The sequence below is a fragment of the Salvelinus alpinus genome, chromosome 28 (assembly GCF_045679555.1).
Source record: "Salvelinus alpinus chromosome 28, SLU_Salpinus.1, whole genome shotgun sequence".
NCBI classification, from domain to species: domain Eukaryota; kingdom Metazoa; phylum Chordata; class Actinopteri; order Salmoniformes; family Salmonidae; genus Salvelinus; species Salvelinus alpinus.
In genome coordinates, this window is record NC_092113.1 from 29,504,929 (window position 1) to 29,517,194 (window position 12,266).

At 43.0% G+C, this 12,266-nt stretch overlaps 1 protein-coding gene across 1 annotated transcript in view; it reads right to left on the reverse strand.

Annotated features, from left to right (window-relative positions):
* Window positions 1-12,266, reverse strand: part of vwa5b1 (von Willebrand factor A domain containing 5B1) — a 68,538-nt gene that overhangs the window by 9,585 nt on the left and 46,687 nt on the right. Inside the window, exons 19-21 of the mRNA XM_071372666.1 lie at window positions 12,109-12,180; window positions 11,730-11,793; window positions 7,339-7,462 (exon numbers count right to left, since the gene is read on the reverse strand). Of these exons, the coding sequence (XP_071228767.1) occupies window positions 7,339-7,462; window positions 11,730-11,793; window positions 12,109-12,180 (260 nt within the window). The remainder of the gene's footprint in view (window positions 1-7,338; window positions 7,463-11,729; window positions 11,794-12,108; window positions 12,181-12,266) is intronic.

Sequence of the window (12,266 nt, forward strand, 5' to 3'; positions counted from 1 at the left end):
CACTTGATCCTTCTTGAATAAGTTTGTGCATTTCTTTTTGTTTTTCCTCTAACTCAGGTATTCCCAAACTGGGGTACGCGTAATGCCGTCGAGGGTACGCCAAGTAAAAATGTGATTCAATTGTGTTTTTTTTACATTTTCAAGCAGTCCATTTATATTTTCCAACGGGGCTATACATTTGAGTGAGTTTTTTTTCCGTCTGTATTGCCACGTTTAACTGCCCACAATAAAATGAAACCATCTAGTGTTCAGCGTAACAAGAACACAATGTCAAATACAAGGAGCCTAGTCAAATAATTAACATCCAATCACATTAATCGTTAATCTCTCGCGGGAATTCCACTAATGTAGCCAAACGTAGCTGCTGCTCATTCCGTTTGCTCGAAAATTGATAAATGGTTAAAAAAAGGAAGGCCCGCGTCCATAGAGACACATACAGTTGAAGTCGGAAGTTGACATACACTTAGCTTGGAGTCATTAAAATTTCAACCACTCCACACATTTCTTGTTAACAAACTATAGTTTTGGCAAGTTGGTTAGGACATCTACTTTGTGCATGACACAAGCAATTTTTCCAACAATTGTTTACAGACAGAGTATTTCACTTACAATTCACTGTATCACAATTCTAAGTGGGTCAGAAGTTTACATACACTAAGTTGACTGTGGCTTTAAACAGCTTGACAATTCCAGAAAATGATGTCATGGCTTTAGAAACTTCTGATAGGCTAATTGACATATTTTGAGTCAATTGGAGGTGTACCTGTGGATGTATTTCAAGGCCTACCTTCAAACTCAGTGCCTCTCTGCTTGACATCATGGGAAAATCAAAAGAAATCAGCCAATACCTCAGAAAAAAAATTGTAGACCTCCACAAGTCTGCTTCATCCTTGGGAGCAATTTCCAAATGCCTGAAGGTACCACATTCATCTGCACAAACAATAGTATGCAAGTATAAACACCATGGGACCACGCAGCTGTCATACCGCTCAGGAAGGAGACGCGTTCTGTCTCCTAGAGATTAACGTACTTTGGTGCGGAAAGTGCAAATCAATCCCAGAACAACAGCAAAGGACCTTGTGAAGATGCTGGAGGAAACAGGTACAAAATAATCTATATCCACAGTAAAACGAGTCCTATATCGACATAACCTGAAAGGCCGCTCAGCAAGGAAGAAGAAGAATAACTTTTTGGAGAAATGTCATCTGGTCTGATGAAACAAAAATAGAACTGTTTGGCCATAATGACCATCGTTATGTTTGGAGGAAAAAAGGGGGAGGCTTGCAAGCCGAAGAACACCATCCCAACCGTGAAGCACGGGGTGGCAGCATCATGTTGTGGGGGTGCTTTGCTGCAGGAGGGACTGGTGCACGTCACAAAATAGATGGCATCATGAGGAAGCAAACTTATGTGGATTTATTGAAGCAACACCACTTTCAATGTCAACAGTGAAGAGGCGACTCCGGGATGCTGGCCTTCAAGGCAGAGTTCCTCTGTCCAGTGTCTGTGTTCTTTTGCCTATCTTAATCTTTTCTTTTTATTGGCCAGTCTGGGATATGGCTCTTTCTTTGCAACTCTGCCTAGAAGGCCAGCACCCCGGAGTCGCTTCTTCACTATTGACGTTGGTGTTTTGCGGTACTAATTAATTAAACTGCCAGTTGAGGACTTGTGAGGCGTTTGTTTCTCAAACTAGAAACTCGAATGTACTTGTCCTCTTGCTCAGTTGTGCACTGGGGCCTCCCACTCCTCTTTCTATTCTGGTTATGAAGCTCTGAAGCAAGCTTCCAGAAAATTGGAATGGAAATGGCGCCACACCAAACTGGAAGTCTTCCGACTTGCTTGGAAAGACAATACTGTGCAGTATCGAAGAGCCCTCACTGCTGCTCGATCATCCTATTTTTCCAATTTAATTGAGGAAAATAAGAACAATCCTAAATTTATTTTTGATACTGTCGCAAAGCCAACTAAAAAGCAGCATTCCCCAAGAGAGGATGGCTTTCACTACAGCAGTAATACATTCATGAACTTCTTTGAGGAAAAGATCATGATCATTAGAAAGCAAATTACGGACTCCTCTTTAAATCTGCATATTCCTCCAAAGCTCAGTTGTCCTGAGTCTGCACAACTCTGTCAGGACATAGGATCAAGGGAGACACTCGAGTGTTTTAGTACTATATCTCTTGACACAATGATGAAAATAATCATGGCCTCTAAACCTTCAAGCTGCATACTGAACCCTATTCCAACTAAACTACTGAAAGAGCTGCTTCCTGTGCTTGGCCCTCCTATGTTGAACATAATAAACGGCTCTCTATCCACCGGATGTGTACCAAACTCACTAAAAGTGGCAGTAATAAAGCCTCTCTTGAAAAAGCCAAATCTTGACCCAGAAAATATAAAAAACTATCGGCCTATATCGAATCTTCCATTCCTCTCAAAAATGTTAGAAAAAGCTGTTGCGCAGCAACTCACTTCCTTCCTGAAGACAAACAATGTATACGAAATGCTTCAGTCTGGTTTTAGACCCCATCATAGCACTGAGACTGCACTTGTGAAGGTGGTAAATGACCTTTTAATGGCGTCAGACCGAGGCTCTGCATCTGTCCTCGTGCTCCTAGACCTTAGTGCTGCTTTTGATACCATCGATCACCGCATTCTTTTGGAGATTAGAAACCCAAATTGGTCTACACGGACAAGTTCTGGCCTGGTTTAGATCTTATCTGTCGGAAAGATATCAGTTTGTCTCTGTGAATGGTTTGTCCTCTGACAAATCAACTGTACATTTCGGTGTTCCTCAAGGTTCCGTTTTAGGACCACTATTGTTTTCACTATATATTTTACCACTTGGGGATGTCATTCGAAAACATAATGTTAACTTTCACTGCTATGCGGATGACACACAGCTGTACATTTCAATGAAACATGGTGAAGCCCCAAAATTGCCCTCGCTAGAAGTCTTCAGACATAAGGAAGTGGATGGCTGCAAACTTTCTACTTTTCAACTCGGACAAAACAGAGATGCTTGTTCTAGGTCCCAAGAAACAAAGAGATCTTCTGTTGAATTTTACAATTAATCTTGATGGTTGTACAGTCGTCTCAAATAAAACTGTGAAGGAACTTGGCGTTACTCTGGACCCTGATCTCTCTTTTGACGAACATATCAAGACTGTTTCAAGGACAGCTTTTTTCCATCTACGTAACATTGCAAAAATCAGAAAAGTTCTGTCCAAAAATGATGCAGAAAAATTTATCCATGCTTTTGTTACTTCTAGGTTAGACTACTGCAACGCTCTACTTTCCGGCTACCCGGATAAAGTACAAAATAAACTTCAGTTATTTCTAAATACGGCTGCTAGAATCCTGACTAGAACCAAAAAATGTGGCTTCCTGTTAAGGCAAGGGCTGATCAAGGTTTTACTGCTAACCTACAAAGCATTACATGGGCTTGCTCCTACCTATCTTTCCGATTTGGTTCTGCCGTACATACCTACACGTACGCTATGGTCACAAGACGCAGGCCTCCTAATTGTCCCTAGAATTTCTAAGCAAACAGCTGGAGGCAGGGCCTTCTCCTATAGAGCTCAATTTTTATGGAATGGTCTGCCTACCAATGTGAGAGACGCAGACTCGGTCTCAACCTTTAAGTCTTTACTGAAGACTCATCTATTCAATAGGTCATATGATTGAGGGTAGTCTGGCCCAGGAGTGTGAAGGTGAACGGAAAGCCTCTGGAGCAACGAACTGCCCTTGCTGTCTCTGCCTGGCCGGTTCCCCTCTCTCCACTGGGATTCTCTGCCTCTAACCCTATTACAGGGGCTGAGTCACTGGCTTACTGGTGCTCTTCCATGCCGTCCCTAGGATGGGTGCGTCACTTGAGTGGGTTGAGTCACTGACGTGGCCTTCCTGTCTGGGTTGGGCCCCCAACCCCCCCTTGGGTTGTGCCGTGGCGGAGATCTTTGTGGCTATACTCGGCCTTGTCTCAGGATGGTAAGTTGGTAGTTGAAGGTATCCCTCTAGTGGTGTGGGGACTGTGCTTTGGCAAAGTGGGTGGGGTTATATCCTGCCTGTTTGGCCCTGTACGGGGGTATCATCGGATGGGGCCACAGTGTCTCCTGACCCCTCCTGTCTCAGCCTCCAGTATTTATGCTGCAGTAGTTTATGTGTCGGGGGGCTAGGGTCAGTCTGTTATATCTGGAGTATTTCTCCTGTCTTATCCGGTGTCCTGTGTGAATTTAAGTATGATCTCTCTAATTCTCTCTTTCTTTCTTTCTTTCTCTCTCTCGGAGGACCTGAGCCCTAGGACCATGCCTCAGGACTACCTGGCATGATGACTCCTTGCTGTCCCCAGTCCACCTGGCCGTGCTGCTGCTCCAGTTTCAACTGTTCTGCCTGCGGCTATGGAACCCTGACCTGTTCACCGGACGTGCTACCTGTCCCAGACCTGCTGTTTTCAATTCTCTAGAGACAGCAGGAGCGGTAGAGATACTCTTAATGATCGGCTATGAAAAGCCAACTGACATTTACTCCTGAGGTGCTGACTCTCTGCACCCTCGACAACTACTGTGATTATTATTATTTGACCATGCTGGTCATTTATGAACATTTGAACATCTTGGCCATGTTCTGTTATGATCTCCATCTGGCACAGCCAGATGAGGACTGGCCACCCCTCATAGCCTGGTTCCTCTCTAGGTTTCTTCCTAGGTTTTGGCCTTTCTAGGGAGTTTTTTCTAGTCACCGTGCTTCTACACCTGCATTGCTTGCTGTTTGGGGTTTTAGGCTGGGTTTCTGTACAGCTGATATATCAGCTGATGTAAGAAGGGCTATATAAAAAAATTGAACGGTATAGTCTATTGTAGTTTATTTCTTTATCAGTTTGTTGTATTTATTGTAAAAATAAAAAAAATACAATCCCTACCATGGTTAGTATTGGGCGTTCCATTATTTGACTCCGGGAAATATTTAGAATAGCCTATGAGTAGTCTTGGTGTCTTGGAACAGTTGGTTATCAATACACAGTTTATCGACTACGAGAGCTACACGTTTCCCTTTTAATCTATTCACCTTGAAGAGTCGGTACAGAACTTTGCACCGTTCTGCAATTTCCTTTGGGAACTGCTCATTCATGCCTATTTTCATGCCAGCGGTTATTTTATCTTTAATATTCTATCTTTAAAGAATGCAAATTTGTCAACATTTGGGCGCTCATATCTCTATCCTCTCTGTCCCAAACGGTGTACACGTTTGAGTTTGATTTTGTCGAGTCTCGCCTGGGATCGTAGTGCTTACAGAAATAATTAATTCTCTACACCTTAAGATCTTCGCCCTCATTTTCTTTGATACCAGTAAGTACCAGATTTTCTCTCATTGTTGCAGCTTTTTTGTCTTCAAGTCCTTTATATCTTTACTGACTAGTTCAAGTATGCCCAGACGAGACGGCCTACAGGGAGGAGGTGAGGGACCTCGGAATGTGGTGTCAGGAAAATAACCTCACACTCAATGTCAACAAAACAAAGGAGATGATTGTGGACTTCCGGAAACAGCAGAGGGAGCAGCAACCTATCCACATCGACGTGACAGTAGTGGAGAAGGTGGACATTTTTAAGTTCTTCGGCGTACACATCACGGACAAAGAAATTCGACACTCACAAACTTTTCAGATGCACAATCGAGAGCATCCTGTCGGGCTGTATCACTGCCTGGTACGGCAACTGCTCCGCCCATAACCGTAAGGCTCTCCAGAGGGTAGTGAGTTATGTGTTAATGGGCGTAAGGGCAATGAAATGTACCGATATTTACATATAGTTGCATGTTTTTGTAAGCTTGGGTCCCAGGAAAACACAGAATTCCTAATTTGGGTCCCATGCTAAACAAGTTGAAGAACCCCTGCCCTATCCACATCGACGGGACAGTATTGGAGGTGGAAAGTTTTAAGTTCCTTGGCGTACACATCACGAACAAACTGAAATGGTCCACCCACACAGACAGCGTGGTGAAGAAGGCGCAACAGTGCCTCTTCAACCTCAGGAGGCTGAAGAAATTTGACTTGTCACCTAAAACCCTCACAAACTTTTACAGATGCACAATCGAGAGCATCCTGTCTGGCTGTATTACCACCTGGTACGGCAACTGCACCGCCCTCAACTGCAAGGCTCTCCAGAGGGTAGTGCGGTCTGCACAACACATCACCGGGGGCAAACTACCTGCCCTCCAGGACACCTACACCACCCGATGTCACAGGAAGGCCAAAAAGATCATCAAGGACAACAACCACCCGAGCCACTGCCTGTCCCACCCCGCTATCATCCAGAAGGCGAGGTCAGTACAGGTGCATCAAAGCTGGGACCGAGAGACTGAAAAACAGCTTCTATCTCAAGACCATCAGACTGTTAAACAGCCATCACTAACATTGAGTGGCTGCTGCCAGCATACTGACTCAACTCTAACCACTTTAATAATGAAAAAATTGATGTAATAAATGTATCACTAGCCACTTTAAACAATGCCACTTTATATAATGTTTACATACCCTACATTACTCATCTCATATGTTCATATGTATATACTGTACTCTATACCATCTACTGCATCTTGCCTATGCCGTTCGGCCATCACTCATTCATATATTTTTATGTACATAATCTTATTCATTCATTTACACTTGTGTGTATAAGGTAGTTGTTGTGAAATTGTTAGGTTAGATTACTTGTTAGATATTTGTCACGCCCTGACCTTAGAGAGCCTTTTTATGTCTCTATTTGGTTTGGTCAGGGTGTGATTTGGGGTGGGCATTCTATGTTTTGTTTTCTATGATTTTGTATTTCTATGTTTTGGCCGGGTATGGTTCTCAATCAGGGACAGCTGTCTATCGTTGTCTCTGATTGGGAACCATACTTAGGTAGCTCTTTTCCCTCCTTTCAGTGTGGGAAGTTGTCTTTGTTTGTGGCACTATAGCCTTAAGCTTCACGGTCGTTTTTGTATGGTTTATTGTTTTTGTCGGCGTCATCCTAAATAAAAGGAATATGTACGCTCACCACGCTGCGCTTTGGTCTACTTCATTCGACGGCCGTGACAATATTACTGCATGGTCGGAACTAGAAGCACAAGCATTTCGCTATACTCACATTAACATCTGCTAACCATGTGTATGTGACAAATACAATTTGATTTGAGTTTATCATTTAACATTTATATTTTCAAAAACATGCCCTTTTGTCACTGGTGAATTACAGTAAACATTCTTAAAAACCATGTAGAACATATGGGCAGTTGGTTGTATTTAGATCCAGCGAACAGCCTTTTAACTAAAACTAATGGTGCACCTATGCAGCAACGCACCAGAGGAATGTAGTCTTTGTTCTCGTTCTCACTCTCCCCCACAGAGTCGCTGGTTTTGCTGTGTGAGCGAAACATGAAGCCCCTGGCAGCCCGGGTCAGGAGTCTCGTCCGGTTGAGAGTCAGCCTGTAGAGTAGAGGAGAGGGATACAACACCTCCAGTTCAACTTTACCTTTCATTCATTACCATTTGTGAGTACAAGTACATACATTGGAATTTCTCTGCGATGTAAAGGAGCATACACAGCCCTTATTATGGTCTTACCATAACCCTGCCATTTTCAACACATACATATAGCTCAATAAAATAACAACTGAACTCAATAAACACCAAATGCCTCTTCCGTTTGTTATTTCATGACAAAAAAGGACGCTCCAGGATAAGTGGTCAATGCGAATTTTAAGATCTTTCCATCAATAGAACTCAATAGCATTCTAAAGAATATAATGGACCTCAAGGGCACTGGCACACAGTGAAGTGGTTTTCATTTTGTTTAAGGGTGGCAAAAGGGCCATTTTTCCTCACAGTGAGCAATGCATGAATGGTGTCTAGAGGACAAAAGCACCTGAGTGGTAATGTGTGCCTCAGAGATAAAGGTGATATCGGGGTGAGGTGAAGAAAGGAGATGTATAAAGAATTCTGTTGAGCTGTGTTGTTATTAAAGCTCTACCTCCTCAAAGAGTAATTATAGACCTCTCTCTAAATGTATTTTTTTATCCAAGATTTTTGAAAAAGTTGTTATCAAGCAAATGGTGGCTTGTTTGAGTATGAACAACTTATTTGAAAAATGTAAGTTGGGCTTGCACTCACTTCACAGCACAGAAAATGATTTATTGAAAGTCAGTAATGACCTTCTGTTGGCTGCTGATGCCGGTGAAAGCTATATTCTAGTTATTTTGGATTTCAGTTTGATACTATTGATCATACTGTAACATCCTTGTTGACCAGCTGGAGAGGTGGGTGGGAATCTCCAGCATTGCCCTCGACTGGTTCAGGTCATATCTATGACCTGAACCAGTCGTTTCTCGGTGAGCATGGGTGGTTCAGTATTGTCCCCAGTACCTATTCACTATGATGTCCCTCAGGGGTCAATTCTGGGCCACATCCTTTTTCCCCTGTACATGCAGGGGTGACATCATCCGCAATCATTGTGGCGCAAATCCAATGCAAGTCAATGGCACCTATATTAAACATGTTCGTTCTTTATATAAAAGTATTTAACATTTCTGTGTAGCTCAACAGTCACTTATTGAGATTTAGATGTTTTAATAGCTGTTCTAACATAAGAGACATCATATGGATGACTTTATTCCTGCTGTGGAGATTGCATCACAAAACCCTCTGTTATAATAAATAACAATAAACTGTGGTCACTAAACCTATCATGTACCCTCTCCAGAATATACAGTGAGCTCCAAAAGTATTGGTGCTGCGACATATTTTTGGTTGTTTTGGCTCTGTATTCCAGCACCTTGAATTTGAAATGATACAGTGACTATGAGGTTAAAGTGCAGACTGTCAGATTTAATTTGAGGGTATTTTCATTCATAACGGGTGCATAATCCGGCCATTTTAGGGGACCAAAAGTATTGGAACAAATTCTTAACACAGCGCGCCTCCAACCCGGAAGCCAGCCGCACCAATGTGTCGGAGGAAACACCGTGCACCCGCCCCCCTCGGTTAGCGCGCACTGCGCCCGGCCCGCCACAGGAGTCGCTGGAGCGCGATGAGACAAGGATATCCCTACCGGCCAATACCTCAGAAAAACAATTGTAGACCTCCACAAGTCTGCTTCATCCTTGGGAGCAATTTCCAAACGCCTGAAGGTACCACATTCATCTGTACAAACAATAGTACGCAAGTATAAACACCATGGGACCACGCAGCCATCATACCGCTCAGGAAGGAGACGCGTTCTGTCTACTAGAGATGAACGTACTTTGGTGCGGAAAGTGCAAATCCATCCCAGAACAACAGCAAAGGACCTTGTGAAGATGCTGGAGGAAACAGGTACAAAATAATCTATATCCACAGTAAAACGAGTCCTATATCGACATAACCTGAAAGGCCGCTCAGCAAGGAAGAAGCCACTGCTCCAAAACCACCATAAAAAAGCCAGACTACGGTTTGCAACTGCACATGGGGACAAAGATCATACTTTTTGGAGAAATGTCCTCTGGTCTGATGAAACAAAAATAGAACTGTTTGGCCATAATGACCATCGTTATGTTTGGAGGAAAAAGGGGGATGCTTGCAAGCCGAAGAACACCATCCCAACCATGAAGCACGGGGGTGGCAGCATCATGTTGTGGGGGTGCTTTGCTGCAGGAGGGACTGGTGCACATCACAAAATAGATGGCATCATGAGGAAGCAAACTCATCTGGATTTATTGAAGCAACATCTCAGGACATCAGTCAGGAAGATAAATCTTGGTTCGCAAATGGGTTTTCCAAATAGATAACGACCCCAAACATACTTCCAAAGTTTTGGCAAAATGGCTTAAGAACAACAAAGTGAAGGTATTGGAGTGGCACTCACAAAGCCTTAACCTCAATCCCATAGAAAATGTGTGGACAGAACTGAAAAGGTGTGTGCGAGAAAGGAGGCCTACAAACCTGACTCAGTTACTCCAGCTCTGTCAGGAGGAATGGGCCAAAATGTACCCAATTTATTGTGGGAAGCTTGTGGAAGGCTACCCGAAACGCTTGACCCAAGTTAAACAATTTAAAGGCAATGCTACCAAATACGAATTGAGTGTATGTAAACGTGTGACCCACTGGGAATATGATGAAAGAAATAAAAGCTGAAATAAAACATTCTCTGACCTAAGACAGGGAATTTTTACTGTATGTACAAAAAGTGCTGTAATGTCTAAACGGTTCACCCGATATGGATGAAAATACCTTCAAATTAAAACTGACAGTCTGCACTTTAACCTCATAGTCATTGTATCATTTCAAATCCAAAGTGCTGGAGTACAGAGCCAAAACAACCAAAGATGTGTCACTGTCCCAATAATTTTGGAGCTCACTATATAGTAACAGGAAGTGAAAATAAGATCTAGTAGGTCCCTAAATAGCAGAGGTGTGGACTCGAGTCACAAATATGATGACTTGCAACTCGACTTTGACACTAATGACTCGTGACTTGACTTGGACTTGAGCCTTTTGACTCGACCTGACTTGATACCCTCCCCAAGCCCAAATATAAAAAATTATGCTATTAAAAAAAGCGTGCAGCTCTTCATTTAACGGATTACAGATTGAATCGGACAGCAGCCAATCAAATTGTGTACCAGCTGAGAAACAGTTGTGCGTGGCAGTGCAGAGGAACGTCGGTGGGTGAATTCAGATGGAGCCCTTGGAAAGATGATACCGCAAATTATTATTTTCGGATATAAAGACTACGCTGTATCAACAAAAAACGGATTGCAACTTGCAAAACATGCGGGAAGAAAATTACAGACGGAGGCGCAACAATTTCCAACTTTGTTCGTCATTTGAAGCTGCACAGAGAATGGTAAGTCGTGGCTAATATAGACGACAGCTATATAATTTATAACTTTACTAGTGTAGCATATAGGCAACTTAACGTTACATCAATGAGCCTCCACACAGTCAGTCAGTGCGGGAACGTGATCATTGCACTCATGATTGAGCTACAACTGGCTAGGCAGTTGGTAGCCGAAATTCTGCCTGATGTTACTGCTGTTCCTAAAGCCATTGACATATGTTAGCCTACTGTAACCTGTGTGTGTTAAGGTTGGGCGATTGTGTACAAGCCTACATCGCCCCATAGCGATCCTCGATAGTCGATCACTATTGGGGGGGTGACTTTCTCATGGCTACCCATGTATTTACATGGAAATATAACGTCTATTTGGAAAGTAATAAATATATAGATATCTTTAAAAGCATTCATGATTTGCGTAAATGTAATATACTAACTATTAGTCTTGTTAAAAATATGAAATGGTATTACATTTGGTGAAGAGCACATTATGACTTGTTTAGGACTCAAAACTCAATGTTTAGGACTTGAGACTTGACTTGATACGTGACGGTCTTGACTTGATACTTGACCCGGACTTGCCTGTCTTGACTTGGGACTTGACTTGGGACTTGAGTGCTAAGACTTGAGACTTACTTGTGACTTGTAAAACAATGACTTGGTCCCGCCTCTGCTAAGTAGCATCACATCATACAAACAATCATTATAACTGCAAAAGTGTATTATGCATGCCGATTACACAAAACAATGTAACTCAGTGAATTGAAAACCCCTCCGCTGTCCCCATTTTCTATTATCAGTTGGCCATGAAACAGCACTAGCGGTACAGTTAGTATGTTATTGTCCCTGACAGTCTCCAGCCTGGCCCTCTCCATCACCCACTTGGCTGAGAAGAGGCTCTCCACCGACCTCTGGTCTGAGGTCACCGACGGGCTCCTCTGAGAGGCTGAGAGAGAGAGAGAGAGAGAGAGAGAGAGAGAGAGACGGGGCACGCTAGTTTTCCATTTAGCTATTTTCTCTCTCCCCTGAGCTCAAGACTCCACTCCACACAACACTGCCACATAGATCACAGATAAAAGACACCTATAGAGGCCTGGCAGCCACAGCAGAGGACACACACAATCTAGCAGCTGTGTATGTGTGTGTGTTGATTACATCTTATCAATGTAGACCATAAGAAAACAAATGCACTTTTCTCAGTTGCTCGATTTGGAAGCCAGTCATTTTCCTTGAAAGCAAAACAGGACAGATAAAAACTCACCATCTGTAAAGCTGCATCTTTCCCAGGCAGATGATGAGGGGGTGCTACATGGAGAGGCCCCATCTTCCAAACCTAAAACCCACCAAAATGATAGGTCAATGCCATTTGAAAAGTATCACTGTGGACAACATGAACAGTATACTATATGTGTAAAACAT